The sequence below is a fragment of the Podarcis raffonei genome, chromosome 17, assembly GCF_027172205.1.
Source record: "Podarcis raffonei isolate rPodRaf1 chromosome 17, rPodRaf1.pri, whole genome shotgun sequence".
Classification (NCBI taxonomy): Eukaryota; Metazoa; Chordata; class Lepidosauria; order Squamata; family Lacertidae; genus Podarcis; species Podarcis raffonei.
In genome coordinates this window covers 3,851,568-3,879,546 of record NC_070618.1, presented here as the reverse complement: position 1 = coordinate 3,879,546, position 27,979 = coordinate 3,851,568, and the positions used below count along the sequence as shown (strand labels likewise).

Genomic DNA, 27,979 nt, shown 5'->3' with positions numbered 1-27,979 from the left:
GGCTTCTTAGAATCATAGAGTTGGAAGAGACCACAAGGGCCATCGAGTCCAACCCCCTTATTTTATTTTCTTGCAAGTTGCAGATTTGCATTTAACTTGTAGCCCATATCAAGCATTATATGTGCATGACAACAAAATAGGTCGTAGGCAGTTCAATAACTTAATATACGTTTGGTAACGTAGACTTAATTTATAGGGGCTGTTTGTAATTTGCTTGGAACTCAGCCATCCCATCAAGTTCAAATTTGATAGATGTCAGTTACAGGCTGCCTCAATGTCATGGTCCACCTAGGAATATTCAGATATTAAACATTCCGCTAAATTTATATTTAATTTCTTACTACTATAACATCTTATGTAGGCTATGCTTTAGGTTATGAAGTAGGCCTATCTTAACATTCTGATTTCAACTTCTGATTAGTCTTTTATGCTATGTTGGGATAGGGCAAGACCATGTATCAAAATATTTTGATGAGACCTTTTGGGAGGGCTCAACACCAGTCAAACTGCAGGGTCATCTGTAAGTACTTGGACCAGTCTGGGATTTGCTTTGCTCACTTTAAAGCTATAAAAATTACATCGCTCCTGGCTGCTTGTATGAGTAAGCTCTCCTGGCACAAAGTGAATTGAAATGTAGAGGAAAACCCTGTAGCTCCTAAATACTTTGACAGAGCCAAATAAAATACAAGGAAACCTTTATTTTCAACTTTTATCAAGATTTTTTTGTCTTTTTTCCAGCTGTTTCAGAGGACAAGTCCAGTCAGTTTTTGTATTAAAAGGATCTTGATGGAGGTAGCTGTGTCTGTCCTGACTTTTGCTTGCACTCGTCTTGGTAAACAAACTCAAAATAAAATTAAAATCAAGGAAGTGTGGGCCAAGGTGATGCGCGTCGCAGCCAGGTCTGTGTAACAGATGTGGCGCTGCAGCCTCCAGCAGTCACTATGTACAGAGTCCGTCCAATGTCCCCTTATCACACCCAAGTGCAATCCAAGTGCAACTGGCAGCTTATGGAGAATTGCACTTCCTCCTCTTTCCAGCCACATCCCCCAGGCAGGGGGGACATCATCTGATCAGGAGTGCCAGGCAGAGGGGGGGAAGGGGGTCAGAATTCAAACAAGGGTGTGTGTATGTCACTTCAGCTGAATCACTGGGTTGTCAGCACTGGGCAAGCGTTTCACTGCTGCTGAGCCACCTAGGGAAGAAAAAAAAGAGAGAGGAACAAGAGCTTCTTAAGTGCTGTGTATTTCCTGCAGAACCCACCCAACCTGGGGCAGTCGCCAAGGGCCCCCTCCCTCCGGTTCATGGCCAGGGTCAGGGTGGAAAGGGAAAGGCAGCGGGTCCGGATGCTTACCTGCTGGGGCGGCGGTGGCGGAGGAGGCTCACTGCTACGGTTTGCCAAGCGGCTGAGGATGTTGCGCTCCGACATCTGGAGACGCACAGCCACTGGAGGAATGCGGGCAATTGTGGCGGGCAGCCGCGTCACATCGGCCTTCATGTCGCTCAGCAACTCCTCCAGCTGCTTCAGCACTGGAAGAAAAAAGGAAATTCTAGACTTACCTGTGAATTCGGTCTCCGTAAGGGGAGGGGGGCAGCTAGTCTTTGGGGAAAGCCTCTCCTCTGGGGCCAGGAAGGCAGGCTCCAATTTTGGATTCAAGGAGGCAGGACACCCCACACACACACTACTCCCCAGACTGAGAATGCACCTAGGCCCAACTAGAAACTAGCTATATAACCAACAGCTGAAATGTGAAACAGTTCTCTACATCTATATGGAGAGAGCACGACATAAGGGGTGGCTCCAGTCATCTCAGAAGCAATCCTCCCCTACTGTTGCATTTAGGAGTCTACAAGGTGAAATAGCACCGCAGAATGGACCTAGCTGCCCTCTTTCCTTGAGGAGAACAGAAATTCACAGGGAAGTACAGAATTTCCTCTTCTCAACCTTGGGGTGGGGGTGGAGAGGGCAGGTAGCATTAGGTTGCTAAAAAGAGAGGTACCTGTCTGGAAACTGGCAACTACTATACTGTCACTTCCAGAGCGTATGCAGCCATATATGGAAATCTATCCCCAAAGACCATCTCAACTTAGGCAAAACGTGTCTTAACAGTGTCTGGTAAAGTCAGGCATCGAAACCCATGTGGTAATTTTTCATCTCTCTTAGGAGAAGAGCTCTCCTTGAAGGATGGAGAGGAAATAGTACCCCTTTACAGGAGGAGCAAAAACAGTCTTGCAAACCTGCAAGTTGCTGAAGAGTTCTCTAGGTTGACACTTTCCAGTATGCCAAGGAAGCTGTAGGCACTTTCTTGCTCTGACAGGCAAGACCTCTACTGCTTAATGGACAGCGTGTTGTGTACGGAGTACTCAAAAGTGCTACTGTACTCCATGACGAACAAAGGTCTGTAGCAAAACCCTACCCACAGGAGTTAAGAGGTGTATGAAATTGGTCCCCAAGGGCTTGGGCAGACAGCGGAGATATGATTTGGGACAGTAGTGGAGGAGTGTTGCTAGCATGCTTGCAGAGGTCTGCCTACTGGGAGAGAGACTCAATCTAATGAGATTTTCACGCAGCTGATTAAGAATCAGCGTCTTTGTAGTGGTGTTGAGACGGTCGTTGCCACACCTTGGGGACAATGCCAGAGAGATGGAGAACAGATAAGTAGTCATCCTTCCACTTTTAGACCACTGGGCTCCTGGTGAAGATCAAAGGGTTTGGCATAAAATTTGTTATTATTGGTTCCTGCAGCTGAAATGAAAGCACCTGCATGTCTGCTCTTAAGGATGTGAGGGTAGGCCAGGATGACACTGAGCAGGGCTACATGGCGTCAGACAAAGAAAGGAGCGTATGAAACTCGCCCAGGAACTGCTTGCCATGCTTTAGTATCCAGCACAGTCAGCGTTTTTCACCATTCTTCTTCAGGAGTGTAAAGAAAGAAAACCATTTCCCCTTTCTGAGACAGGAACGGGTTTTTGGCCTTGATTTCCAGCGCTTTGGAAATCCAGTGATGTTTTGAAGGTACTGTTGGATATATAGGAGTTCCTCCCTAAAATCTGTGTCTTGGCGAATCTTAAAGCATAGCTTCTGGAGATTAATTTCATTATCCATTGGTGATGGTTGTTTAGATGTCCATGAATTCCTTCAGGTGGCTTCCAAGCATCAGGCTCTTGCAGGAAAAGGCGTGGGGCACAATAGATAGCCTAAGTTTGGACTTCTTTCCAGAGCTGCAACCCGTTTTGGATTTCTTTAGATCTGCTGTTGTTGCAATATGGACTTAATGCCCATTTTAAGACATAAAAATAACAACAACGTGGTTTGGAAGATCGATTTGTGCACTACGAAGCTTTACTTTCTACTAAAGACTGCCTCCAGAGGCCTTAGACTTTGAATTTACACCTTAGCAACAGAGTTCTTCAAGGCAGCCCTTTTGGAGGCCATGAATCTGTTACCTAGTTATTTAAGGGTCCAAAGATGAATCACCAAGAGACACTCCCACTAAAGCAGCATTTCTCTCTCCAAGCCATCCTTATCGAGCATCACAGAGACTCGTGAAAAGGTGGTTCTAGTGATAATGGACTCCATGCAAGATTATCTTAGCGTCATTGCCGAGGAACCCCACATTTCTGACAGGGGAGATCCAGACTTGTGGTTCTGCAGGTCTATCAACAACTCATCTGCTTCAGAAGAGCACTGCCTTGGAAGCAAGTTCATTGTAGGCGGGTCCAACTTGGGAAAGAGTCCACTCTTGTGGGATGTCTTCAGCAGCTGACAGAAGCTCTCTCCTTTCTGGCCATGTAAATAGTGCCTATCCCCATGGGCAACAATAAAAGAATGACCTAGAGCAGATGTGCTCCCAAGATGTACTGCACCTTCTACCCTCTTCAGGGAGTGGCACTTCTGCCCCTGGAGCAGGTATGAGAAAAATGAGTACTATCACTTCTACCATGGAATGAGGGATTCCTGCTCCAAAACACTCTCTCAAGAGTGCATTTCTTTTTAGTAAGAGGCAGAAGAAACACCTTGATCCACTGCATAAAGTTGTGTGTGTCGGGGGGAATGGTCTCCCCTTTAATGGGGAGGAGGGAAGAAAAAGGATGGTTGCCTCAGGCAATGGAAGCATCTTTCCCAGAGAGTGGGCTCTGCAGTAGGGGGCCTTCCTTGGGGGTTGTTACCTGGCCTTCCTGTATTTCCACAACTGTTTTGTGCCCTTTTGTTGAAGGGAGGCTATACTGCCTCCCATTGCATCCTCTCCATCAAGTAATGGGTGTGAAGGAGGGCAGCCTGTGGTGCAGCAATGTTCGGCTGCAATCATATGATGGCACCAGCCCAAACATGTTTTCATTGGCCATGCCAGAACATTCCCCTTCAGAACCAGTGGGATCTGACCTATGAACCCTGACCCATCTCCTGCTTCCTGCAGCAAAGTTACGTCATCTCGCTTTTCGTTGCTTTGTGACTGCAAGACAACCAGGTTCTGCTGGAGCCTCCCCAAACCCAAAATCCTTTGGGGATGTAAGGGAATTAAAGCCCCTCTTCCTCGTTTTAAAATTGGAGTTTGCCTTCTGAACCTGGAGGAGGGTGTCCCCCCCCCACATTAGCTGCCCTCCTCCCCTAGAAGAGAAAGAGAAGTTGCACATTTAGAAAGACACAAGCACTGGGGGTGGAGGGAGGCGGGATGAGGTGGGGCGGGGGGAAGGGGCCAGTGGCACACAACAGAAGTCTGCCCTCACTCCATGTGATCTCCTGCCGACTCCTCACCTTTGTGAAGCACCGCGTTGGCTGGTTTGTTTCCAGCCATAGACTCCTTGGATAGATGCTGGTGGCTCTCAGCTAGGCACTCCACCTCAGCAAAACGGGTGTTCAGGGCCATGGAGGGATGGGATGGATCTTCTGACATGTTCAGGTAGGCAGCTCTCCTTAGCTGTTCTTCGATCACAAGTGCCTGCTCCAGCAGCTGCAAAAGAATTTAAAAAACAGCTCTTCAAACTGCTGCGAGGCTCCCTCCCAGAACAAGGGGGGCCTTTTCTCACTTGAGCCACGCAGCTTCCTCTGCAGCCAATTGCTGACTCTTGTCTCAACATGCTTACGCACGGCTACTAGAAAGATCAATAGTGCTGCCATAAGGAGAAATCTATCCATACGCTAAACTCCCTCAGAAATGGCACACCACCACAAAGTTTATTGCAAGCCTATGAGGAATGGTTGCATAGCTTATGCAATCTTGTACCGCCACACAATTTATTCTTGAAACCAAAACAAAACCATGGGTTCAGTAGCTAATACTGCATGCAAAGAACCAACCCCTAGTGCCTATGCCAGCTATAGTACAGGCTTGCACTGGTACAATTAGGTCAAGAAGATAAGAGCACATTCACCCCTATGAGATCTGCAACATAACCTGAAACAGAATACACAAGTTTGGAGAGACTTGTAGCTAAAGGCTAGCTGCAGAATTACCACTGTGCTACTGGGATCTATAGTTCAGTGTGTTGCTCCAGTTGTACCAGGTGCATATAGCATGAAGCCACTCAGCCGGTATTTTGTTTGTTTGTTTGTTTGTTTAAGAAAGGTGCTATGGCAAACAGGCCCTGCATATTTTAAAAAGCTTACTTATCTTGTGTAAAATATATATTGGTGTGAGTTTGTGGGAGAGACCGTCTCCACAAGAGCAGCTCAGGAGCTCAGTTTTGCTTCTGTTTAAATGCCATGACTTTCACAATGTTTAATTCAAATCCACATGTGTCTACAGAGTACTCTTTTCTTAATTAGAAAGCCTAGAGGAAAGCAAGCTACTTTGCTCATTGGAGAAAACTCAAGCCACCACTGATATATAGCATTTAATTCAAAGCTTCTCACCTTAAACCTCCTGGCCAAAAATTTGTTCTTTATCTCCAGGAAATTGCCCCTGTTCATTTCACCCTTGAAAGGCTCATTGAGGATGGCGTAACGAGGATCGTTCTGGATATCTTGCCAGCGAGCGTAACCGTGGCTGAAGTTGACTAAGCTCAGAAAAAATAATTTTGGAAACGCACTGTTCCAGCAATTGGCATTGCTTTTAACACTCATCGAGTGTCTTAGTGGTGATATTATTATTTATTACATCTCTGAAGACCATAGGGCAGTGTACAATATAAAAATACACACCACACAAACAACCCCCTCCCCGGAGTTTATAAGGTCACAGATTCTTTAATTGGCCAAAGGCCTGGGAGAAGAGGAAAGTTTTTGCCTGATGCCTAAAGATATGTAACGAAGGTGCCAAGCGAGCTTCCTTGGAGAGATTATTCCACAAACAGCTGAAGCTACAACAGAAACGGCCCATTCTTGTATTGCTGCCCTCCAGACCTCTCATGGAGGAGGCACACAAAGAGCCACAGATAATGATCACAGGGGCTGGGTTATTTCATTTGGGGGGGGAGGCAGTTCTTGAGGCATTAAGATTCAGTATTGAGACAGTGTTCTTTTTTAAATAGGAAGAAGTCCTCTAGATTTTTCAAAAGATGCAAGTCATGTACCAGGCTCCCTTAGCCCGATTTACAAAGCAGGTGCTAATGCAATCACCCTCCTAGCTGCTCACCTCCTTAGGTCAGCTTTCTTCATCCTACTGCTCTCCTCCTGCCAAACCACTGCTGCAAAATTTGCTGGAGCATAGCCTGCCTGCACCAGAGAGCAGTTCTCTGTTTGGATGAAGCTACTATACAATGGCAAAGTGGAGCTTGCCAGACAGAGCAGGCAGATTGCCTTAATAGATGATGAGAATGACACAGGAACAGCAGCAATTGCAGCAGGGCTAAGCAGGAAACCTGAAAATCCTTCAGAAGCCAAGTGGCAAACAGTAAAGTATCCTAATGCAAGCTACTGAGTGCACATACATACGTTGGTATGTATTACTGCAATGTGCAGAATGCATTCATTCTGGGAGAGCCGGGTTCAGATATGTGAAAACCTGGGTTCAAATCCTGTTCAGTCAAACCACCACAGCGTGCAAAATGTGGGGAAGTTGCTCCCATCTTAACCTACCAAGTAAAAATGTTGCAAGGCTAAAGTGAGGTAACTCAATGTACTGTGCTCCTTATCTTCTTGAAAGAGGGATGGAATATGAATAGTAAGCGGCAGATGCAGTGGACGAACGCAGGCAAAGCTGCAATGGCAGCTTAGGACCCACTGAAGCCCTTTGCACGGGGCCACACTCAAAGTCTAGGGCTGGAGAAAGGATACTTTATGATTCCTGCCAGGAGCCAGTAGTCATGGCGCCGGTGCCAGATCTCATAGGTCTTCTTGGTAACGGTAGCTGCCCGCTCTTCATTTTGCCACAGGGAGTGCAACTCTGCAAGAGGAAACAATGTCAGAAAATTAATTTTCTCATAACCAAGTGAGACCTCGCTTCCCCACAGTCAACAGCTGCACCCTCGGCCTGCCAGTACCAGTGAAGCCTCCGTCTGCAATGTTGAACATGAACCGCTGCTTCATGGCTTTCTTGTGCCGGTCTTCAGAAGGCTCTTTAAGTGTCTCTCCGTTCTGCAGCATCACGACATCCTTCTTGTCGTCTTCTTTCTTTTCCTCTGTTTAGGGGGGGAAAGAACTTGTTGGTTAGTCCCCGGATCTCCGCAGCGACAGTATGCACAGCCAAGGCCAAACCAGCCATAGCTAGAATGCTCACCCTTCTCCTCAAGGTTAATTGTTGGAGGCTCAGGGTTTGACTCCGCAGGCGTCTTCTCTTCCACCTTCTCTATGTCAGCTGCGGGAGAGGAAGGTTTTAAGAATTGAATGCATCCATCCTGATTTAAGCAGTGGCTAATTCAGTCCCAACCAGGTTACTCTTGGTAGCCCTGTGAACTCTCCTTGACATCCACACCAGAGAACCCCCCATGCTCCGGAATGCCCTATGTCTTGTGCATGCATCTATGAATTAACAGCCATACCTTTGCTTTCCGTTTCCATTGGCTCCTCTTTGACTTCTACTTCTTCTGGTTTCTTCTCTTCGGTTTCCACAGCATTCACAGGGGATTTAGCCTCCTGTGCGGGGGTCTCTGTTGCAGGAGGAACCTGCTGAGTGGGCAAGAGAAAGAAAGAAGGGGGGTGGGGGTGAGAATCTTACCCAGTGGAGTGTAAGAAAATATACCAACCCCTGTGGTCAGGTTTCACAGCACATTCAGCCACAATAACAAACGGCTCTCTCCCAGCCATGGACACTGTTCACTGCTTTATTGAGTTTTGCATTTTTACAAACAAAGCATTTATCTTTCAAAACAGATGTCTCTCTTCAGAATCCTGAAGTACGTGTGGAGGAGTAACTGATTAAAAGCCACATTTCCCTCCCCGTCTCCCAAAGACAAGAGGGCCAGGGGATAACAGCATTTGTAAGCTGAAGAACCTCAGGCATCAGCAGAGTATTCCAAAGATCAGAAGAAGAAATGCGTTTATTTAGCAGCAACATGAAGAAAACCCTTGGAGCTCACCTCAACCGGGGCTTCATTCTCAGCAGTGGTAGCAGCAGCAACAGGGGGACTAGTCTCCTTCTCAGGTTCTGTGGGCTCCCCTTGATCCTTGGTAGTGACCCCCTCTTCTACTTTCAATACCTCCTCTATAAATCAGTAGGGGAGAAAGCAGAAGCAGCTTTCAGCACACACCACTTGGGACTCAGAAAGTCTCTTTACTCTGATCCCTTGGAATGACCCTCCTCCCATGCAGACAATCCACAGTGATGTCCTCTTGTGCCTTTGAGGGCTAGCCTTAGCTCCAGGAAGCCCTCCTAAATTAAGAGTTGGTTTGATCTACGTCCGCCCCAAGTCCTCTGTCACAGCTGGAAAGAGGAGCAGCACTGAAGGCTGGACGGGGCTCTTTTAACAGAAACACAAACGCAGGGCTCTCACCAGGTGGAGGAACAGGGGCAGGGGTATTAGGCTGTGTGTCTCCTGGCGTAGAGGGAGTTGGGGTCTTGGGGGAAGGTGAGCTGGGCTGCAAAAGCTTCTTGTTCTCCTCTATCTCTGCTAGCTCTGGCATACTCCAGCGTCCATTCACATGCTCAAACTCTTGCACCTAATGGGATGGGAACATGGAAAACACATTTTAGTCGTTCCAAGTCAGAACCAATGAAATGCATCAGTGTCCTTCTGAACTCCGAAAACAGAAACTCTGAGGCAAAAGGGATCACCAATTAGTCCATCCAATGCATATAACAGGCCAAGTGCCATCTAGAGGTCTCTAAAAAAATTGTTTTAATACCCACCTTCTTGCGTATGAGAGACATGACCCCTATTCGTGTGAGGACGTGCTGTCGGGACAGGCCCTCGCGTGGGACACCATCAGCAAACGTTTCTGCACCGTCCGCTCCTGGCTCACACAAGTGGCGCATGAAGAGAGAGACGTAGGCCCTGAAGGAGGGAAGGGAGCGTGAAAAAGACTGGTAGCATCATGACTGCATAAACCCTCGATGCAAGTAATTCTCCAGCAAGACAATTATCAAGTGTGTGCAAGTTCTCGACCAGCAATCTCCCTTATTCCACTCAAACTAGCTTGGTTTCCAGAGACTGTTTGTCAAATTCCATCACTCCCCAGCCCAGACATGGCTAAGCAAAGTTTGTTCCCCTAATTCCACTCTTTCTTGGGCATTACAAGTTATGCCTCCTCCCTCCAGCACGCCAGACTCACTTAAACTCCTTTTCTGACTTCCCACGGAGGTCCCGCACCAGCCACTGGGTAGTAAAGGCATCCTGAGGTGGCATCCCATAGCGCATGATGGCATTGAGGAAGGCCTTCCGCTGGCGAGCATTGAAGCCCAGAACCTGAACAGGAGAAAGAGAGGGGGAAAGCTTAAATGCAGCAGCAGCAGCCCCCCCCCCCCCGCACAAGCATAGAGGCTCAAGTGTTCCACAAAGGACCTGATTTTGTTAATTTGGAAGATTTCTATGCCAAACCTTCAGTATAAAACTCTCAGAATTTTGGGAGTATAAAACTCTTAAGAATTACCTCAATGTTGCCTCCTACACGAGCAAGGAGTGGGGGTAGGGGCTTGTCTTTGTCATTCCTTAGCCCTTTCCGACTAGGCCGGCGAGCAGCTGGCAAGACAAAAAAGGGAGAAGTACCAGTTTAAGACAGTATATTGAATCAGATGGAGTTTGGTATGCAAGGAAAAGCATAGCAATCATATAAAGAGTTTCCAATCTGTTTCGCTTATTCAATTTATACCTGGCCTTTCCTCCAAGGAGCTCAAGGCAGGATGTTTCTCACCCCACCCTAACAGTATTAAATCCTAGCAGCCCTCTAAAGTTTGTGAGGCTGAGAGGTCACAATTGGTCAAAGGTCACCCAGAGAGCTTCATGGCCAAGTGGGTGGTCTCTAGTTCCGCCCTGAAGCTCTACCCCACTACACCACTGTAGCTCAGAGCATATTGCGTTTTCCCAGAATCAGAGAGTCCAAATGCACAACACCTCAACATACCTTCCGACCTCTCATCAAAATCTTCATCTCCTTCCTCAGAGGCTACAGAGTAATCAGACTGGTTATCTGACTGGTCATCCTGCCAATCTGGAAAAAGAACAGAATGTCCAAAGTAAGTTGCCTGGGAAAACCCAACAATTTTTTTTAATAAAGCCACTTCCTCCTATCTCACGCACGCACAACTACCTCGGTCTTCCTGCGAGCCATCGTTGTAGTTGACCTGCTTGCGGATGCGTTTGCCCTTCCCCAGATTCCTGGCCAGGTCTTCCTGCTGCTGCTCGTAATGGTGACGAAGCAGCTTTTCCCAGTAGTCTGGATCCACAGACTCCTCTTGTTTGATAATCTCCCGTTCAACCTCCTCTTCCTCCTAACATAGGAAAATTAGAAAAACGAAGAGGCGATCCTCAGCGTACTTACTCAGAAATCCCAATGCCTTCAAGTAAAGCTTTCGCCCTAGTAAGGAGGTTTAGGATTGAAACTTCAAACCCATGCTTGCTCCAGAATTCCATCCTCTAGCCATCAGCAGTGAATGCCTTTGCACCAAGAAACAAATGAATCAGAAAGGAGGCGGTCAATTCTCACTTACCCCCATTTCCTCTTCACGCACCACATACTGGGCCACCTTGAAGGAGCTCAGGTACTCATTCATGCCCTGAAGCTCAGCATCCTCCGTCTCATCCTGGTTCCGGTCCAGTAGGCGTTCAATTGCCTTATCGTCATAATGGATGACACTGCCATCCTCGTTTTCCTTGATATCACCTGGAGGAGGGGGAGAAGGACAGTCTTGCTGTAATCAAGGAGTTGTTGGATAGCTGAAAGGGGACAGAGCAAAAGCTCTAACTGAAGGGAAGTTAATCACTTCACTCACATTGTGTCACATTACGCAGATTCTTGCCACTTTCAGTGGCTTCGTCTTTGAAAAGCTCTTCAGTACCAAACTTGAGGATGTCATCCAGTTCCTGTTTAGACATAGAACCAGTCTTGGAGCCTAACCCTGGCCTCACAACCAAATGGGTCAACATCATTTTCTTCTTGGCCACTTGCGTGATCCGTTCTTCCACAGATGCTCGTGTGACAAAGCGATATATCATCACCTTCCTGTTTTGTCCAATTCTGTGAGCACGGCTGAAGGCCTGAGAGAAAAAGGTACTCTTTCAGTCTTCATTCATTAAACTCCCCCCCTTTGCTGTCTTTGGGTCCTTCCATTTCCTTGCCTTCCTAAAGCAGACCTCCCCCTTTGCCCACTGCCACATTAGTATGCCTTCCCAGCCATTTCAAACCACAGCTTAGCATTACAAGAATGATCCTAGGCAAGCTTTGGGCTTTCACACCTCCTGTAGAATAGCAGGAGTCTGAAAGGTTTTACTTTCGCTTTACACAAAACACAGATGGTATAAACATTCCAACCCAACCCCCTTGTAATTTTTTCTTCCTTTTAATGGGGACCATTAGAGTGTGCTTTTACTTCAGAGTACTTTCAAAAAAGCTCAGGATTCTATTCATCACACGGTTTCCCAGTTGACTCTTCTAACAGCATTAAAGTCAATCCCAAGCTATATACAGCATATTCTGCTCAGCTTTCCCACTTCCTAGCCTTTGTATAACTTCAGTTCCTTCTGATTCCTCCCTGTTCTTTAGCCATATCCAAAATAGATCCCCTTGCACCTTCTTTTATACTTGCATTCTTTTTATCCCTTATTTGAACCTGGATAGCTCAGTTGGTTAGAGTGTGGTGCTGAAAACGCTGAGATTGCAGGTTCAATCCCCATATGGGACAGCTGAATATTCCTACATTGCAGAGAACTGGACTAGCTAGATGATCCTCAGGGTCCCTTCCAACTCTGCAATTCTATGAAACACCAAGTCCTGTCACACTCCTGGGCAATAATCTTGCCCGTTGCTCCCAATGGTTGTCTTTTATACACCCATGGAACGTACCAGAATACATCCCTTGATTTACCTTCAGCTTGGGTGTTCTGGAAGGGGAAGGCCATGTTTACAATTGAGAGCAGGTGGCCTTGCTGCTGACAAACTGCGGTAAATCTTAAGTATGGTCAGTTGAAACAAACCAGTTTCAAATCAGTTTATGAACTAGCTGTTTTCACTAGCCATAGCTGAGATTAACCACAGTAAGCTATAGTTACTCTAAAATGCAAGTGGCTGCTTCCAAATTCCTCCTCACTGTTGCAATGGAGGGAGGGGGGAGAGATTTTTATTTTGCTGCTCAAGCTCACCTGAATATCATTGTGTGGATTCCAGTCAGAGTCATAGATTATCACGGTGTCAGCAGTGGCGAGGTTGATGCCAAGCCCCCCAGCTCTGGTGGAAAGCAGAAAACAGAACTGTGGAGCACCAGGAGCTAGAGATAAATGAGACGAGATACTGTCAGATTATCACATACTTGGATCATCCAGACCTTCATTTTCACCATTCTCCAAATAGAGCAGGGATACTATAAAGCGTAATCACAAAGAATCCTGTGTCACCTTAAAGGCTAATTGATTTGCTATGGTGTAAGCTTTCATGGACTACAGTCCGCTTTATCAGGTGGTGGTGGACTGTAGTCCATGAATGCTTATATGCTAACAAACGTGTTAGCCTGTTACAGCAAAGAGGTCTTGTGACAGCTCAAAGAGTAACACAGCTGCCCTGCTAGTAGTTGTAAAGGGTGAATTGACATTTTTAGCAAAGTAAAAACCCTGGTTCCTGCCAAGGGTAACTGTGCCTGCCATTATGTACTCGGTCTCATAACATACCGTTGAAGCGATCAATGGCTTCCTGACGCATATTTCCTGTGATCCCACCATCAATTCTCTCATACTTGTATCCTTCGTGTTCCAAGAAGTCTTCCAACAGATCCAACATTTTCGTCATCTTTAGGGGGGGAAAGACAAAGAAATGAGTTGGAGTAAAAATGCACAAGATGCATTCAGCTAACCCATCACCATCTGGAAAAATTTCCCCACTACACAATAGCTCTTGGTTACCTGAGAGAAGATCAGCACCCTGTGACCTCCCTCCTTGAGGTTCTTCAACATCTTCTGGAGCAGAAGAAGCTTCCCAGAGGCCCGGATTAGGGCACTACCATCATACATGCCGTTGGGCATCTTTGGTGCTTCCTGCATGAAAAATTGAAAAGGGGGGGTGAAGAAGGGAGGGAAGGTATTCTTCAAATTGTTGGTCCTGACCATTAATGATTCACAAGTGTCAAACAGCTTAGCTTACCCTTTAGGGACTCCAGCAGTCTTATCATGTATTCCTTCCACTTCATTTTTCTTACCTATGCCTCTCTAGCAATTCTCCCTATTTTTTGCAGCTGCCCTATTATTTCCATACAAAAGGCTGCTCTGTGCCAATTCTCAGTATTTTGAGATGATCATCAAGTTATAAACTTCCCTCCAATTACTACATTCAAAAGCTAATGATGTGAGCAACTGCTGCTCACAACCATGCCCTCAAATGATATTTGTGCTTCATAAAACCAATACATATGACAATATTTAAGATCAGGATGAAGGTTTAAGCAGGAAAGGGGAGATAAAACAACAGGCCCATTCCCCAGTGCTTGGACAATTAAGAGCAAAGTGTACAGAGCACTTGAAAGGGAAATTCTGGGAGACAGAACCTACCATGGCAGCTACAGGAAAGAGATAGGGATGATTGCAGCATTTCTTCAGATCCATAACCACATTGAGCAGAGAAACTTGGTTGCCACCACCCCGGGCATTCAGTGCTTCAAAGTTCCTTGTCAGGATATATTTGTAGTACTTTCTGTAAAAATATGAACATTCACATTGCTGATTACTTATTTCTTAGGTCTGCTGCAAACACTTCGCTTCTACCTCAGAACTATCTGCTGAAGCACAGCTCCCCTCCCATTCTCCCACCTTGTACTCAGAAAAGCAGCCAGTACAAGTCTACTTTATGCAGCTGATCAGCATGAGAGACAAACCAAGAACAGGAAAGTGAGCATATTAGAATTCTAGCACCCTGAAGCATACACTAAACCTTGTTAATGTCAAGATACTCAGCTAAAGGAGTAAAGGACTATCCTCCCACACTCACTTCTGCATAGGACTTAATTCCACTCTGACAATAAGCTCTGTCTTAGAAGGCATGTTCTTGAAGACATCAGCCTTGAGGCGCCTCAGCATGTGTGGGCCCAGCATATCGTGAAGTTTTTTGATCTGATCCTCCTTGGCAATGTCTGCAAACTCTTCCAGGAAGCCTTCTAGGTTGCTATGAGGGAAGTCAGACGGACAGTCAGGAGAAATTAAAAAACAACAACAAGAAACATGGGAACTGCTGTTCCCAACAGGTAAGCTGTGCTTCAGTGCACACTGGCAGGACTTACTGAAATCTTTCTGGTGTCAAGAAATTAAGCAGGTGGAAAAGCTCCTCCAAATTGTTCTGCAGGGGTGTCCCTGTGAGTAGCAGCTTGTGCTGAAGAGAGTAGCCATTCAACACCCGGAAAAACTGAAGGAAGTGTGAAGGGCACAGAAAAAAAAGGAAAGATAGAAAGTCAACCAAATTCACAACATATTTCCAAACATACAGATCTGCACAGAAGGCGACTAGACACCGATCGTGTAATCTCCAAGCAAGTTCTCAGCTTTTGTAAAACTACAATAACCTATCAACTATTAAAGGACTATGCAGAGGTCAGTCTGAGGAGCATCAGACTGTTCCAATACAACACAGAAAATAACAAATGAGATTAACATTAAGTTTTTTAAAAAAACAAAAACAAAACAAGCATGTTCAAATAAAACACTGTTCATCCTTAATCATAGTGCACAAAATTAGGAGCTGCTGCACAGCAAACACAAAAGCAGTTCTTGAGGGTCAATAGCTTCCTCATACATGGGTGCACACACATATACACACACAGTGTAAAAATGCTGCTTGTGACAAGTCTTCTGAAAAGTTTGTTAATATTGAGTTTAGAAAGAGAGAGCAGTGTCTAATCTTGGCAAGCCCCTCTAATCAGAGTCATAAAACATGGGGAAAGGAATAAAGAGTTTACAGATCCAAGATAAATTTCTCCCTACCTTTGACTGGTTATTCTTCAGTCTGTGCGCTTCATCCACTACAAGGCAGGCCCAGTCAATGGAGCCTAGAATGGCCATATCAATAGTGATCAACTCATAAGAAGTGAGCAATACATGGAATTTCACAGATGCCTCTTTCTGCAAGGATCAGAAGTTGCACATTAGGGAAACAAATAGCAGGAAAGGTATAACCCCAGGCCAGACCCACACTCACAAAAACCCAGCTTCCCATCATTTGAGATTACTTGGCATTCAATGCTTCACACAGGAACCTGCAACATTACAAAGTTCTCAAGAGAGGCACTAACTCCAATTAGTTTGCTGTAATACCTTCATCTTGAAGGCCTTCTTTCCCCCACGAATAGCATTATCTTCAAAGGAAAATTCATTTTCACGGATAATGGCCCGGCTGTCTTTGTCCCCCACGTAAGTCACCACATACATGTCTGGGGCCCACATCTCAAATTCTCTCTCCCAGTTGATGATGGTGGACAATGGAGCGCTCACCAAGAAAGGTCCTTTAGAGTGTCCCTATAATCAGATAAATCTGATGTTAAGACAGCAGGAAACAGACTTCCAGAATAAAGATATGTATGTGCACGTCAACGTCTTCTGGAACCTCACCTCTTTGTAAAGAGAATACAGAAACACAGCTGTCTGGACAGTCTTTCCCAGACCCATTTCATCTGCCAGAATGGTGTCTGTGCCCTGAGCCCAAGAGAAACGCAGCCAGTTCAGACCCTCAAGCTGATAAGGATGCAGGGTTCCTCCAGTCACATCCAAGTAATCAGGCTGTCTATCATACTTCACAGTTGGCTGCAGAGATGGAGAAAAACAATTGAAAATGTTCAGTTTCTGCTACTGCTGCTATTAGAGAAAGCAGAGTCTTGCCCAGTTGGATAACATGTAATATCTCAGCCTAGGGCTCAACACTAAGTTTTAAACTGACTGCATGGCACATGTTTAAAATTTTAAAAAAACAACACCTTATCTAAGCAGGGTTCTATGTGCTCAGTGTATGTATAAACATTAAAACAGGCCATTTGCACACCAGCTTTGTGCAGCTTTTAAGCTACATACCTCATACATGCACACCGTTTCATGCGGAGGTGCAAAGCATATTAAGACCACATCAAGGGCAACCTGTATTTTATTCAAACCTCTACTAGTGAAAATTGTTTGGGAAGAACAGGATATGGGCAAAGCAGGCAAGAACTAAGTGAGGAACACAATGCAAAAAGGAAGCTTGTTGCTTCCTTTGAAAAGTCAAGAGTAATTTCCTCAGGCAGGAATGGGGTGAGTTCTGTATAGCATAGGACTGCCATACGTCCTGGTTTCCCCAGACATATTCAGGATCCTGCTCTTGAAAATGGGTGTCCAGGGGGAATTTTCGGAACTCGGCAAAATTTCTTTCTCAGCACAGGGCTGGCTCACGCCAGCTGCCTCCCTCCCCAGTGCCCTCCAACATTGCACCCTCTCTCTCCCTCGCTTCCATCCAGTCTCTCTCTCTCTCTCTCTCTCTCTCTCTCTCTCTCTCTCTCTCTCTCTCTCTCCGCCTGATGGAGATGTGCAACGGTGGTGGTGGGGTGCCCCGATGGTGGTGGGTGAGTGTCCAGGTTTTTGCTCTTTGGAATATGGAGACTCTAGTATAGCACCTAGTGGACTTCTGATATTACACAAAAAAATTAGTAGCCGCAGAGGATGGTAGCTCAGTAGACAAGATTCTTTGCTCTGGTGAATATTACTTTATCTTTGTACAGCAGTATATTCCTCTTTACAGAATGTTGGTGAACTAGATTGTGTGCCTGCATTTATCCCTCTTCCACCCATGGCAAAAAAAGGCAAACTGCTCCACCTCAGTGTCTTTGGCCTGAGCTACTCTCGGGGTGCCAACTTGAATAAAATAATCGATCACAAGACACAGCACACACCATTTGAGTGGCACTGCCCATCAACTTGGGGGGGGGGCTCAAATATTGTATTTGGGGAGGGGCGAAGAGACCTCATTCCCTAGCAGTTGGCTCCTATGCTTCTGCAACTTAACGCCATCAAAACTGGTCCAGGACCAAGATTCCACAGAATGCATAAAAATTACAACATTGGTGATCAAAAGCATTATAGATAAGTAGTTTTCGCTCCAGCTACAGAACACACAGTCTCCGACCTTGAACATACAAACTGCAGGACCACCATGTCCTTCCCCCTTCTTGCGTCTCCCTCCCACACCCCTCAAAGCCATTAACTCACATCCACTGTTGGTGTTTCTGGGGGCCTCTCTAATTTCCGCAACTTCACTTTCTTTATCTTTTTTCCAGGTCTTCCTTCTTCACCCCTCATCAATTCCCTGTGCAAGAAAAGAGGCACACAGGTTGTATAGACTCTGTACTTCCAACACAGCAGATGGCAAGAAGAAGAAGCTCTTCCAAATGAAGCACCCCAGGGCTGAGTAGAGTATCCTTCTCCTTTCAGAGAGAAAGCTACAAAGATCTTAGGATAGCTATGCTTCAATTCTCATTACCAACTCAGCTGGGCTTTTCTCTCATCTGACCCATTTATCAAAGAATGAAATCCATGCTCACCTGTGGTTCCAGTATGCCGCCTTGTAGATATCATAATCCTGTACCTCTGCCTCCTCATTCTCCCAAGAAGCCTGGTCATATGGTAGATCCCTCCATTTGATAAGGTAGTGAACATTCCCCTTCTTATCAATGCTAAAGGAAAGAGAGATTAAATGAGTATCACAGTCTATGTAAAGTAGTAAAGGATGAAAACTGCATATATTGTTCCTGTTTCGCCCCCCCCCCCAAAATACAGTTAATGAAGGGAACTAGAGGAGGCACAGAAAAGGAGGCTGAATTGTGTGTTAGGATTTCTTGGTTCTTACTGATTTTATCTTGGTTGGTGTTGCTGATTTTATATTATTCTTTACATGTTTGTGTGAGTGTGGAAAGATAATATATATGGTGAGGTGTGTCTTTACATTCCTTTGGCTAGAGACAACTGGAATTGAATTTCTCCTTTTTGAGTGTTTCAGGACCTTTTAGGGTCACTTTCAACTCAGGAACGTTCAACCATTCATGTTTCAGAGACTGAGGCAATCTCAACCTCTTTCCTCACCTGTGGTTGAGAATCCGATGGATCATCATCCATTCTGGCTTGATTCCATAACGGTAAAAACGCTCCTCCATCTCTGCAAACTTTGGGTCCTTGTTCTTACGTTTACGGCTCTTCTCTTCTTCTCCCATAAAATCTCCTGCAGGAGGTTCATCCATATCATTTTTACGCTGGTAATTGCGAAACAGTACCTGGCAATGCAGCTCCAGCTGAGGTACAAACAGATGCAGTTACACACCATCCTGATGTGGGGTTAGCCAATTTCTTTGCTCTGCTTCTAGTAAAGATGCCTTTTGCTTACCTGTAGTTCAGACACCCAAGAACAATGCCAGTAGGACATGCCCTGCCACTTGACAAAGAACTGTCGCTCGGGTCTTCCCTCCAGGGGCTTCGGAGAAGGTGCATTTGGGTCTGCATCAGCCGGTCGTGGCACCGGCGTGGCTGGTGGGGGCTGTCCCCACTTCCAAGTCAAGATCTTCTGCACCTTACCCTTCAGAGATGGACACTGGAGAAGATGGACCATGGGATTAGAAATCAGTCCCCACCACAGCTTTTGAACAGCATTGTATCCAATCTGCTTCATATTTAGAATCACAGAGTCATCATAGAGTTGTAAGGGACCACAAAGGTCATCTAGTTTCCCCAGACATGTGCAATGCAGGAATACTTTGCCCAACATGGAGCTTGAACCCATGACTGTGACAATAAGAGTCTCCTGTCCTACTGACTGAACTACAAAGTTTCCAATTATTTTCTTTATAAATTGTAGATTGGCTGCAAGATGGGAAATGCAGGTGGATTGCACCAGGCATGGGAATACAACCTAGACATAACAGATGAAGATGCTTGGGCTAAAAGTCATGTGAGGCTTCCTATAAAGAACATTTTGGCCAGAGTCCAGGAGGCAATGCTGAAGGTAGTGTTTTGCTGGTACTGAACTCTACAGTTCTATCATTCTGTAAGAGAAAGACCCTCATACATTTATGGAGGGAGTATTACAAGCTTACTGGCTGTTATGTTGTTTCTAATATTTATGGGTCAACCATTGAACCCAGACCCTGGACCTATCACAAGATGCTAATCTAGACTCTCCCTTTACACACAAGGACCTAACTTTGTTTTTAAATACTTGGCAAAAACTGTTTCCTATTGCAGCAGATGAACATAGTGCTAGCTGACTTTTTAACCACAAAAAATTAATCTGCCTGGAGAGCAGGATCCAAAAATGTACTCAAATGCTTTTCAGAGCAGGATTTCAGCATGAGCCATCTTGATTCAAATGCTCAGGGGACTCCCACAAACTCAGCTTGTATTTCCCATTTGTGGAAGAGCACAGGAACTCACAGTACACCGCGGACAAAGCCATTCTCCGTTCGGAATCTCTGGCAAAGGTGGATTCAAACAGTGGATGTGGTAAGAAGAAGGGCAGGCATCGCAGCAGAGCAGCTCTCCTCCATCTTTGCAGACACGGCAGAACTCCATGTGGTGATCATCCTCCTCCTCTGCATCTCCCACAGCATCCTCCATGGTCTCTTCCCCCTCAGAATTATCTTCTTTAGCCTCCCATTGGATACCCTCTTTCTCCTAGAGGGGAGGGAATCCGTTAGACCAAGATGCTTGAAGTCCCTCAAGCTGTCTTCCTAACCCTGCATTCCCAGGCCTCTAGCTGCATCATAGAACCCAAAACTCACACAGTGCGGGCAACTCCACTTGCCCTCTGGCGCTTTCTCCATATCTGGATCCAGACAAACCATGTGATAGGCACGAGGGCAAGTGTCACACAGGATGATCTCTCCCCCCTGTTGGCACACCTCACAGTAGTCCTGGTGGTCCGTTTCGTAGCCATCAACAGTTGCAGCAGAATCCTCTTCTCCTAGCAGAGCAAGGTAGTGGAGAAAGCTTTTAAACAATTAAGCAAGCAGCAGGTTCAAGCAACAAGGAGGATACTCCAACCTCATGCCACAGAGCAGTATCTAGATAGCAAAAAATTATTATTTAGAGAGCACAGCCTGTATATCACTATTGTATCCCAAGGGTCAGAGCAGGAAAATGGCTATGGGTGTACCATAAAAAGACGTAACACAAACTTTAAGTTTTCCTCACAGCGTGTCTTGTCCCGTTGAAAATCCCTCAATCTTTTAAGTCTGCAGAGTTTGACTTCTTCCCTAGGTACGCAATAGCAAATATTTTATACCAATGGTCCCCCAACCACCCTCCAGACACTTGCAATCATGAAATCCCTGCCCCTGAGCACACACTTTCCACATAGCTCCCGTATGAGCCAAGCAGAGCTCAGTACCTTTCTTTTTCCTCTTTCCTGCTTTTAGTTTCTTGCGGCTGCGGCTGCTGCGACTGGTAGAGCCATCTGACACAGAGTAGCTGTTGATGCTTGCATCATCAAAGTCTGACTCAACATCCAAGTCATCATCCTCACTCTGGAGGTACAAAAATAAATAAATAGTGTAAAGGAATATGAAAACTGACTTTGTGACCCAGTGCTATTGAGGCTGCCCCACACAAACCCACACACCCATATCCTGCAAGAGACAATGTGGCCAAAAGAAAATTCCCACCCTCTTACCAGAAAAAGAAAAACTCACAGATGATCTTTTACGCTTGGAGCCAAATCCTCCCAGCTTGATTTTCAAGGGTGCCACCTTCTTGGTTTTGGGTTTTTTGATCTCAGGAACACGAGGACTAGCCTTGGGTTTTTTCCGGGCATTGGGACCTAGAAAACAGACCATCATCGCCCCATTATTAAGTGGTACCTAGATCTCAGCTGAGCTGTGCTTTAAAGGGAAATGTAAAATCTTATGAGAGATTTCCAGAACTGAATTAATGGGTGCCCTGCAGTACAGTTGATCAAAGTTGCTAAAAGAAGGTACAGAGCTTATGAGCCCCTACCTTCCCCCCACTCATCATCACAACAGTCCCCATATGATCACCTCACCTTTGCCTTCCTTGGTCTTAGCCTTCCGAAGCGGGACTTCAACTGGGGGCTGAGGAACAACTGTATCCACGTTAGCCACCATGCTCTCCACCACAGCCACAGCAGCAGCTGCCGCAGCTGCCACAGATGCCCCAGAGCTCCCTTTAAAGGGGTTGTTTGTGCTAAACTCTCTCCACTTGGCCCCAAGCACCATCATCATTTTTGAGACAGCAATTTTGGGATTCTTAGCAGCAATAAGTGGCCTACATGGGTGAAGAAAAAGAAAAGAGCACTGCAGGATGGTCTGGACTTTGGGAAGCTCAAACTTTACAACCTGTTCTTAAGACTGTTAGCCCCTCCCATTGCCCCTGAAGCCAACTGACACATGGGAGAAGAACATTTTCTAGTATTCCTAGAAAAGCTAGGTATGTTCCTAAGTCCCCAACTCTGCCACAAACCAAAGATTTTTGAGGCTAATTACTTAGGCTCTCCATTTTTGTCTTCCATCCTTCTATGGGTAATAGTTAACATGCAAATCTATACATGCCTATTCAGAAGTAAGCCATATTGAATCCAGTGAGGGTTAGGATTGCAGCCTAACCCATTTCCTACAGTAATCCAACAATTCTGTAACACCAAGTGCCCAAGCCTGGAACACTGTGATAATTTATATAGCATTTTCTATATAAAAACATTCATGGAAATTCACATAAATTATCTCAATAATTCTTACAACTGCCTTGTAAGCCAAGTAGTATTATCCCCTGCTTTAGATGAGGTGTCAAGGCACAGAAAAAGTAGCATGCCTATTTGCCATTCAACAAAAAACTAAACCAGAGACTTACAGATAATACACTTCAATATCACATCGTCTGCTAGATTATTAAGTCTTTCTTGCCCTGCTTTCTCAAGATATGAAAAGACTGTACGACGCACCTGACAAATTGGCTAAAAGCCTTGTAATTGGTAAGAGTGCGATAATCCTCCTCTGTGAAAACATGATCAATATCCTCCATGCCCCAATCCTCTAGAAGCTGGGCAGAAGACTTAGGTTCCTGGAGAAAGGGACAGGGAAAAGTTGCTAGTTAAAAAGATACTAGTTTCAACAAGGAGACACTTTCCTGCCACGAGCAGGAAGCTTGTCAAAGAAAGGCAGGATCAGCAGGAAATTATAGAGGACTGGGCCAAAAGGAAGAAGAACCCAAGACACACACACCTACCCTACAAAAGCAAGACAGGGCATTCCCTCAGACCCCCAAGAAGGAAAACATTACCCTCTTTTAGCAGCACCTTGTGTTGTGCCCACCTTTCCCTCCCAAACCTAAGGTACAAAAACAAGTAAGATAAGCCAGGGTAACCACTATAGCAGCAGTGGAATCACGTGTTCATGTGATTTAATGGGCCATTCTGGATCTTCTCACCTTGGAGTCATCATCTTCATCCTCCTCTTCTTCCTCCTCCTTGCGCTTGGCTTTGCTCTTCTTCTCCTTCTTAGCCCCAAGTTTCTTCTTCTTCTTCTTCCCAGGGGTATAGTCACTTCCCTCACTGTCGGAGCGCAGCAGCACCTCCTCCTCCTCCTCCACAAATTCATTTCCTTCACCAGAACTGTCTCCAAGCTGGAGGGGGAGGGAAGAATTAAAGCACATAAATCAGCACCCAAAAAATGTTCTTTCTAAACGGAAGCAAGACTGTAATGTAATCAACATGCAGACCCATCTGTACATTAAGCTGCTTTTCTCTCCCTCATCCCCCCTCTCAGCCACAAGTCCTACTCTACTTCTTACCTCTTTTTTCTGGCGCTTACTAAGCTTGGGCACTTTAGGTTCCTTCAGCTTCTTGGGTTTCTTCTTCTTCTTGATTTTTGGCAGTTCTGCCTCTGATAACAGCTCTTCCTCTGGCTCTTCTTCCGGCTCTGAGGGAAATTATGAAGGCATCAGGGGTAACTAATAATTTTCCAATGCCTAGGTTTCCTTCACATTGCCACAGACTACACCCCACTTGTACTTGGTCCATTGTTGCTTTGCCACACTCCCAAGTTAGACCATATGCAATAGGGTCACTCCTCATCCCCCTTTTTTTTAACTGGGCCCATTTCTGAATTACCTTTCACTGCCCCATTGTTTTTCCCATGGGTGTGATTCCAGTGTTCCAACCTCCTGCTATTGCACTGAAGTAACTGCAGACTGGAGTACTAGTCCAAAACTGGCATTAACAGATTAAAGAGAACAAGGCATCTCTGGTCTCCTCCCAAAAATCATATACAGGGAGGCTTCATTGAAAGAAATTGGAAGCTCTTCCTGTACCAGCTTTCTCCTGTATCCTCACAAACCTAATGCAACTCAAAGAGAGGGAGGGGGTCCTTTGCCCAGGGGCATTCAACCCATCTTAGGTCTCACCTAGTGAATGAGGATGGTGCCACCTGCTTCAAGATTTTTCCAATGCACCAACAAAGACCAAGTGTCTTCATGCATCTCCCTCTACCTCTTGCTTAGTGAAGTTATTCCATATGGAAGACATTTGTTTAGTCCAGCACCAGAGCAAAATACAGACTAGGAACAGTACTGGCTTTTAATGCAACTGAATAGCAAAACACTGCCCCCTTCATCCCTTACCACGTTGTTTCAAATGAAAAATATGAGTCTGCAAGCAAGAACTTCTGAAGATACTCCTGGTAGATAATGATCAGGGTGCAACAAACATTCTCTTCCACTTTCCTCAAAATCCCCCTGAAGAAACCTTCATAGCTAACAGCAAACGCAACGGGATGCTGCTTCAACTCTCCCATCCTACCTAGACCGAAATGGAGGTTCTGAGTACTAACAATCACCAGGTGCTAACTCAGGTGCCAGCCCTCTCACAACTCACAAATCACCTCCTCGCTATGCAAATGCAAGCTTTAACTCATTCCCTCTCATGTGAGTGCACGCGCATGCATGCACAAGCACGAGCACGCACACACACACACACAGAAACATGTCACTCCTTAACCCGACAGACCACACTCCCATCTGTTCTCCAACCCCCAACAGCCCAGAGGGGCACAGCCAGCCGGCAGCTTCCTTTGTGACAAGATCCACAGTAACCAGCCATTCTCCCTCCCCTCCCCCCTCAGCAGCCACCCCCGCCCATTACACGCAGCCAGAGTCACAAGCTCTCCCTCCAAGGGAAAATGGCCTCCTAACCACAGGCACTGGGCAGGATGGGGGAAGCTACAGGTCACAGCAGTTGCTGCAACCAAAGGACAAGGAGAAGAGGGGAAACAGCACAGGGTGGAGCCCTGCTTTCCCAAACCAGCAAATGTATCCTGTGCCAGAAGTATTTTCCTTCAGCAAGACTTTCCCATGTTTCTCCCTCCCTGTGAACTTCAGGCAGGCTCCGCTCCTCAAGCATCATCTGCTAGGCCTTCTAGCATCCAGCAATGGTAAAAGAGAGCTGACTCCCTCTTTGGCCTGTGAGCTCAAAAACACACAATCCATGTCTGCCCCCCTGAACTCCCAGCTGGGCCAAGCACTAAAAGCACTTCAGAGGCCAGGAGACTTTCACCCTGTTCCTAGGGATATTCTTGCACTCAACCCAAATTAATAGGTGGCCACTCCATACAACGGAGCTCAACTACAAGTCTTCTGAAAGGGACCAAGGCAAAAAGATGCACAACAAAATGCACTGCTCCCATGTCCCCGCCACATGGTGCAGGCCACATTCAACCCAAAATGCAGGTGAGCAGCTGTGAAGTAAGCTCCACAGGGTGTGGCTAGGGAGGAAAGTGGGTCATGCAACAGCCCAGGGCACAGATCATTTTGGACACAAGGCATAGTTGAGCTCTCAAGTGGGCAAGAGAAAGAAAGCCTTCCACTTCGTATTTCCCTTCAAAGCAGCTTGAAATGTGCATAAGAACCTGTCATCCACCCTCACTTCAGTCAATCCACTTGAAAGGTTCCCCCCTCCCCCACAAGCCCTCCCCACAATGAACTCCATCACGCCTTTAGGAAAAGGGACGCAATAACAAGGAATGAGATACTTTCTATCGCACACACAGAAGTTCCTAGTAAACAGAACTTTCACCTGAGCCATGTCTTTTCGCAGCCACCATTCATGTTCATTCAAAAGCAAAGCTAGCATGACAAGCTACGTATTCAGAGTATTCGGAATGATTGAGCGGGATCTACAGGAAGCCCTCTCCAAGCAGCAGGAGGAGGACTCAGCAGGAAGCCATGGAAAGAGGCAACCAAATGAGACATCTAAAACATTAGCAGTCAATGATTAATCTTGCAGTCCCAGTGAAAAGAAGTTCAGAACAATTTTTAAAATTTCCCTCAGCCTCCAATCCAAACTATCAAGTTCTCCCATCATGTCTATGTAGCAGAGTTATCAGAAACACAGGGCAAGATGCCCCCCCTCCCCCCCCGCCAAAACCCATTAAGGGCATGGATTAAGCAGTAAAAAGGGAGCGGAAGAACGTGAGCTTGTCATTGCTGGTCTAAAGCATGCAAAACAGCAGACAACTCTTTTTGTTCCTTAGTTCAAGAAAAAGCCACCATAGCACACCCAAAACGAAGGAGTCAACGCTCTTCTGCTAGCTGATATGTGTACCTTGGTGTTGATGGATGCTGTTGTTCAGCAGGATCTCCATCTCTTCCTCGTCGCTGCCCGCAGAGCATGGCGATGGGGATCCTATACCCGACGCCATGTCCTCTGTTTTGGAGGACAATCCGAGGGCTCAAGAAGCTCCTGCTATCTCGGCGCCTCCTTACTGCTATGGCCAGCAACGGGCTATAGGGAGAGAGAAGGAAAAGAAAGCTTAAAAGTCACAGCCTTTTTATAAGAAACAGCCAAAAAACCAGGCTCCGGGTCTCTGGAGAAAGGTGGCAGGGAGGGCCAGACAACTAGGTAGCAGCTTGGTCCAAGCACTCATCTCAGAAGGCCTTCAGGCCAATGCCAAATTAATCCGAGTCACTGTCTCATTATTATGAGGATCTTGACAGGCAGCACTGACTTGGGGTTTCCTAGTTTGGTTCCACCTGTATTTTGGACAGACAAAACCTGGGGGTGGGAAACAAAAGCCTGGAAGAACCCACCTCCCCTGGGTCAAGAAATGCCTCTTGGTGGCGCCTCTGTGGTCAAAGCTACCATAATTCAAAGCTGCCACCACCCAGAGAGTTTGTTTCAGCTCCTGGACAAAAAAAAGAAGGAAAAAAACGCCCACTCACTAGAAGACGCGCAATGGAAATGCTATAGAGGGGCTGATTTTTTATTTTATTTTTACAAAGCCCACTCATTCTTCTCTGGCCGAGAATGGACGTCCTGGCGTCCCTTGATGGGCAGTTGGGATTGAAAAAAATAAAATAAAAAGCTTAACTCCCCGTTTTCCTTCTGACATAAACAGGCTAAGGAAATTTAAAGTTTTGGACCAGGCTGTAAAACAAAAAGGCGGCTTCGAGGGAAGCTGAGAAACTTGTCGGACCCGTCCCACTCCTCCTAGCTATGGGGAGGAGGGGGGAGAGGAAAAGACCCAAACTGGGGGGCTGGGGGGAAATAAAATAAAATAAAAAAGACCCAAACCAGAACATTTATTTCGGGGCTGGCTGAGAAGAGCAGTTATTGAAGGCTGAGGTGGGGGGGGGGCGCTATGGGAAGGAAGGTCGAGGTTTGGGGCGGGGGGGGCGTTCCTCTTGCCACGGGTTGGGGGGAAACTGAAGAGATAATATCCCCACATACAAGGCACCCCCCTAACACGTGTCTGGGGGGGCTAATATTCTCCAGCCCGCCCCCAAGGAGGAAGACGAGGGCACCCCACCCCCTTCCCACCCACCACCCACCCTGAGAGGCTGTGGGGAGTTGTGTGAGGGGGGAGAGAGGGGGGCGGGGGCGGGGGGGTCGCTCCGCTTCCCTCAGGCGGCGGCGGGTCGCCCGGGTTGCAGGGCGGCGGTGCAGCCGGGAAAGCCGGCGCCTCTCCTGCCTCGTCCCCCCACCCCAGACCCCCAATATCTAGGGCGCTTTCCCTTCCTTCTCCCCCCCCCGCCCCCCTCTCTGGGCTTCTGCCCCTCTCCCGCCCTCACCCGACTCCGGGCGCCCCGGCTTCTTATTTCTCGACGCCGCTGAAGGGAAAATGGCTCCGGCTCCAGCGCCGCCTCTTAAAGGGGAAAAAAAAAGCCCCGGCCAAGCCCCTCCCCTCGCTTCCCCTCCTCAGCGCTCCCGCCTCCATCCCATAATAATCCCGCTCCCTTGCCCGGCCCCCCCCTCACCACCACGGCCGCCACCACACGGCGCCTTGGCGACGGGTCCCACCCCCGTCACCTCAGTAACACACACACACACAGGCCAACCCTCGACCGAGCCATCCCATAATACTCCCCTGTCCACAAAACTCGGGAGCCCAGCCCTGCATCCCATAATAATCGCCCTCCCCCCCACCCCCACCGAAGCATCCCATAATAGTCCTTGCGGGGCACC

The 27,979-nt window shown here is 46.7% G+C and overlaps 1 protein-coding gene and 1 non-coding gene across 3 annotated transcripts; both read right to left on the bottom strand.

Annotated features, from left to right (window-relative positions):
* Positions 1–678: 678 nt before the first annotated feature.
* Positions 679–27,695, bottom strand: CHD4 (chromodomain helicase DNA binding protein 4). Of its 2 annotated transcripts, none has more exons than XM_053370360.1 (40): positions 27,586–27,695; positions 26,120–26,299; positions 23,314–23,441; positions 22,951–23,145; positions 22,466–22,584; positions 21,551–21,792; positions 21,201–21,328; positions 20,900–21,035; positions 20,292–20,473; positions 19,945–20,184; positions 18,902–19,105; positions 18,604–18,809; positions 18,066–18,197; positions 17,734–17,830; positions 16,111–16,302; positions 15,817–16,017; positions 15,487–15,624; positions 14,790–14,911; positions 14,501–14,674; positions 14,065–14,206; positions 13,423–13,554; positions 13,192–13,309; positions 12,670–12,794; positions 11,304–11,568; positions 11,022–11,194; positions 10,619–10,802; positions 10,436–10,522; positions 9,965–10,053; positions 9,647–9,780; positions 9,225–9,369; positions 8,869–9,034; positions 8,455–8,579; positions 7,918–8,044; positions 7,656–7,733; positions 7,420–7,557; positions 7,214–7,322; positions 5,852–5,984; positions 4,754–4,949; positions 1,352–1,527; positions 679–1,192 (listed from the first exon to the last, which is right to left on the bottom strand). In XM_053370360.1, the coding sequence occupies exons 2-40, from the start codon at positions 26,214–26,216 to the stop codon at positions 1,175–1,177; spliced, it is 5,793 nt and encodes a 1,930-aa protein (XP_053226335.1). In that variant the 5' UTR covers positions 26,217–26,299; positions 27,586–27,695; the 3' UTR covers positions 679–1,174. The 2 variants fall into 2 exon arrangements, with proteins under 2 accessions (XP_053226335.1, XP_053226336.1); XM_053370361.1 differs by having other exon boundaries at positions 10,622–10,802.
* On the bottom strand, positions 8,699–8,831 carry LOC128405487 (small Cajal body-specific RNA 11). Its single transcript, XR_008328318.1, has one exon. It is a non-coding gene; the product is annotated as a small Cajal body-specific RNA 11 (non-coding RNA).
* Positions 27,696–27,979: the final 284 nt, after the last annotated feature.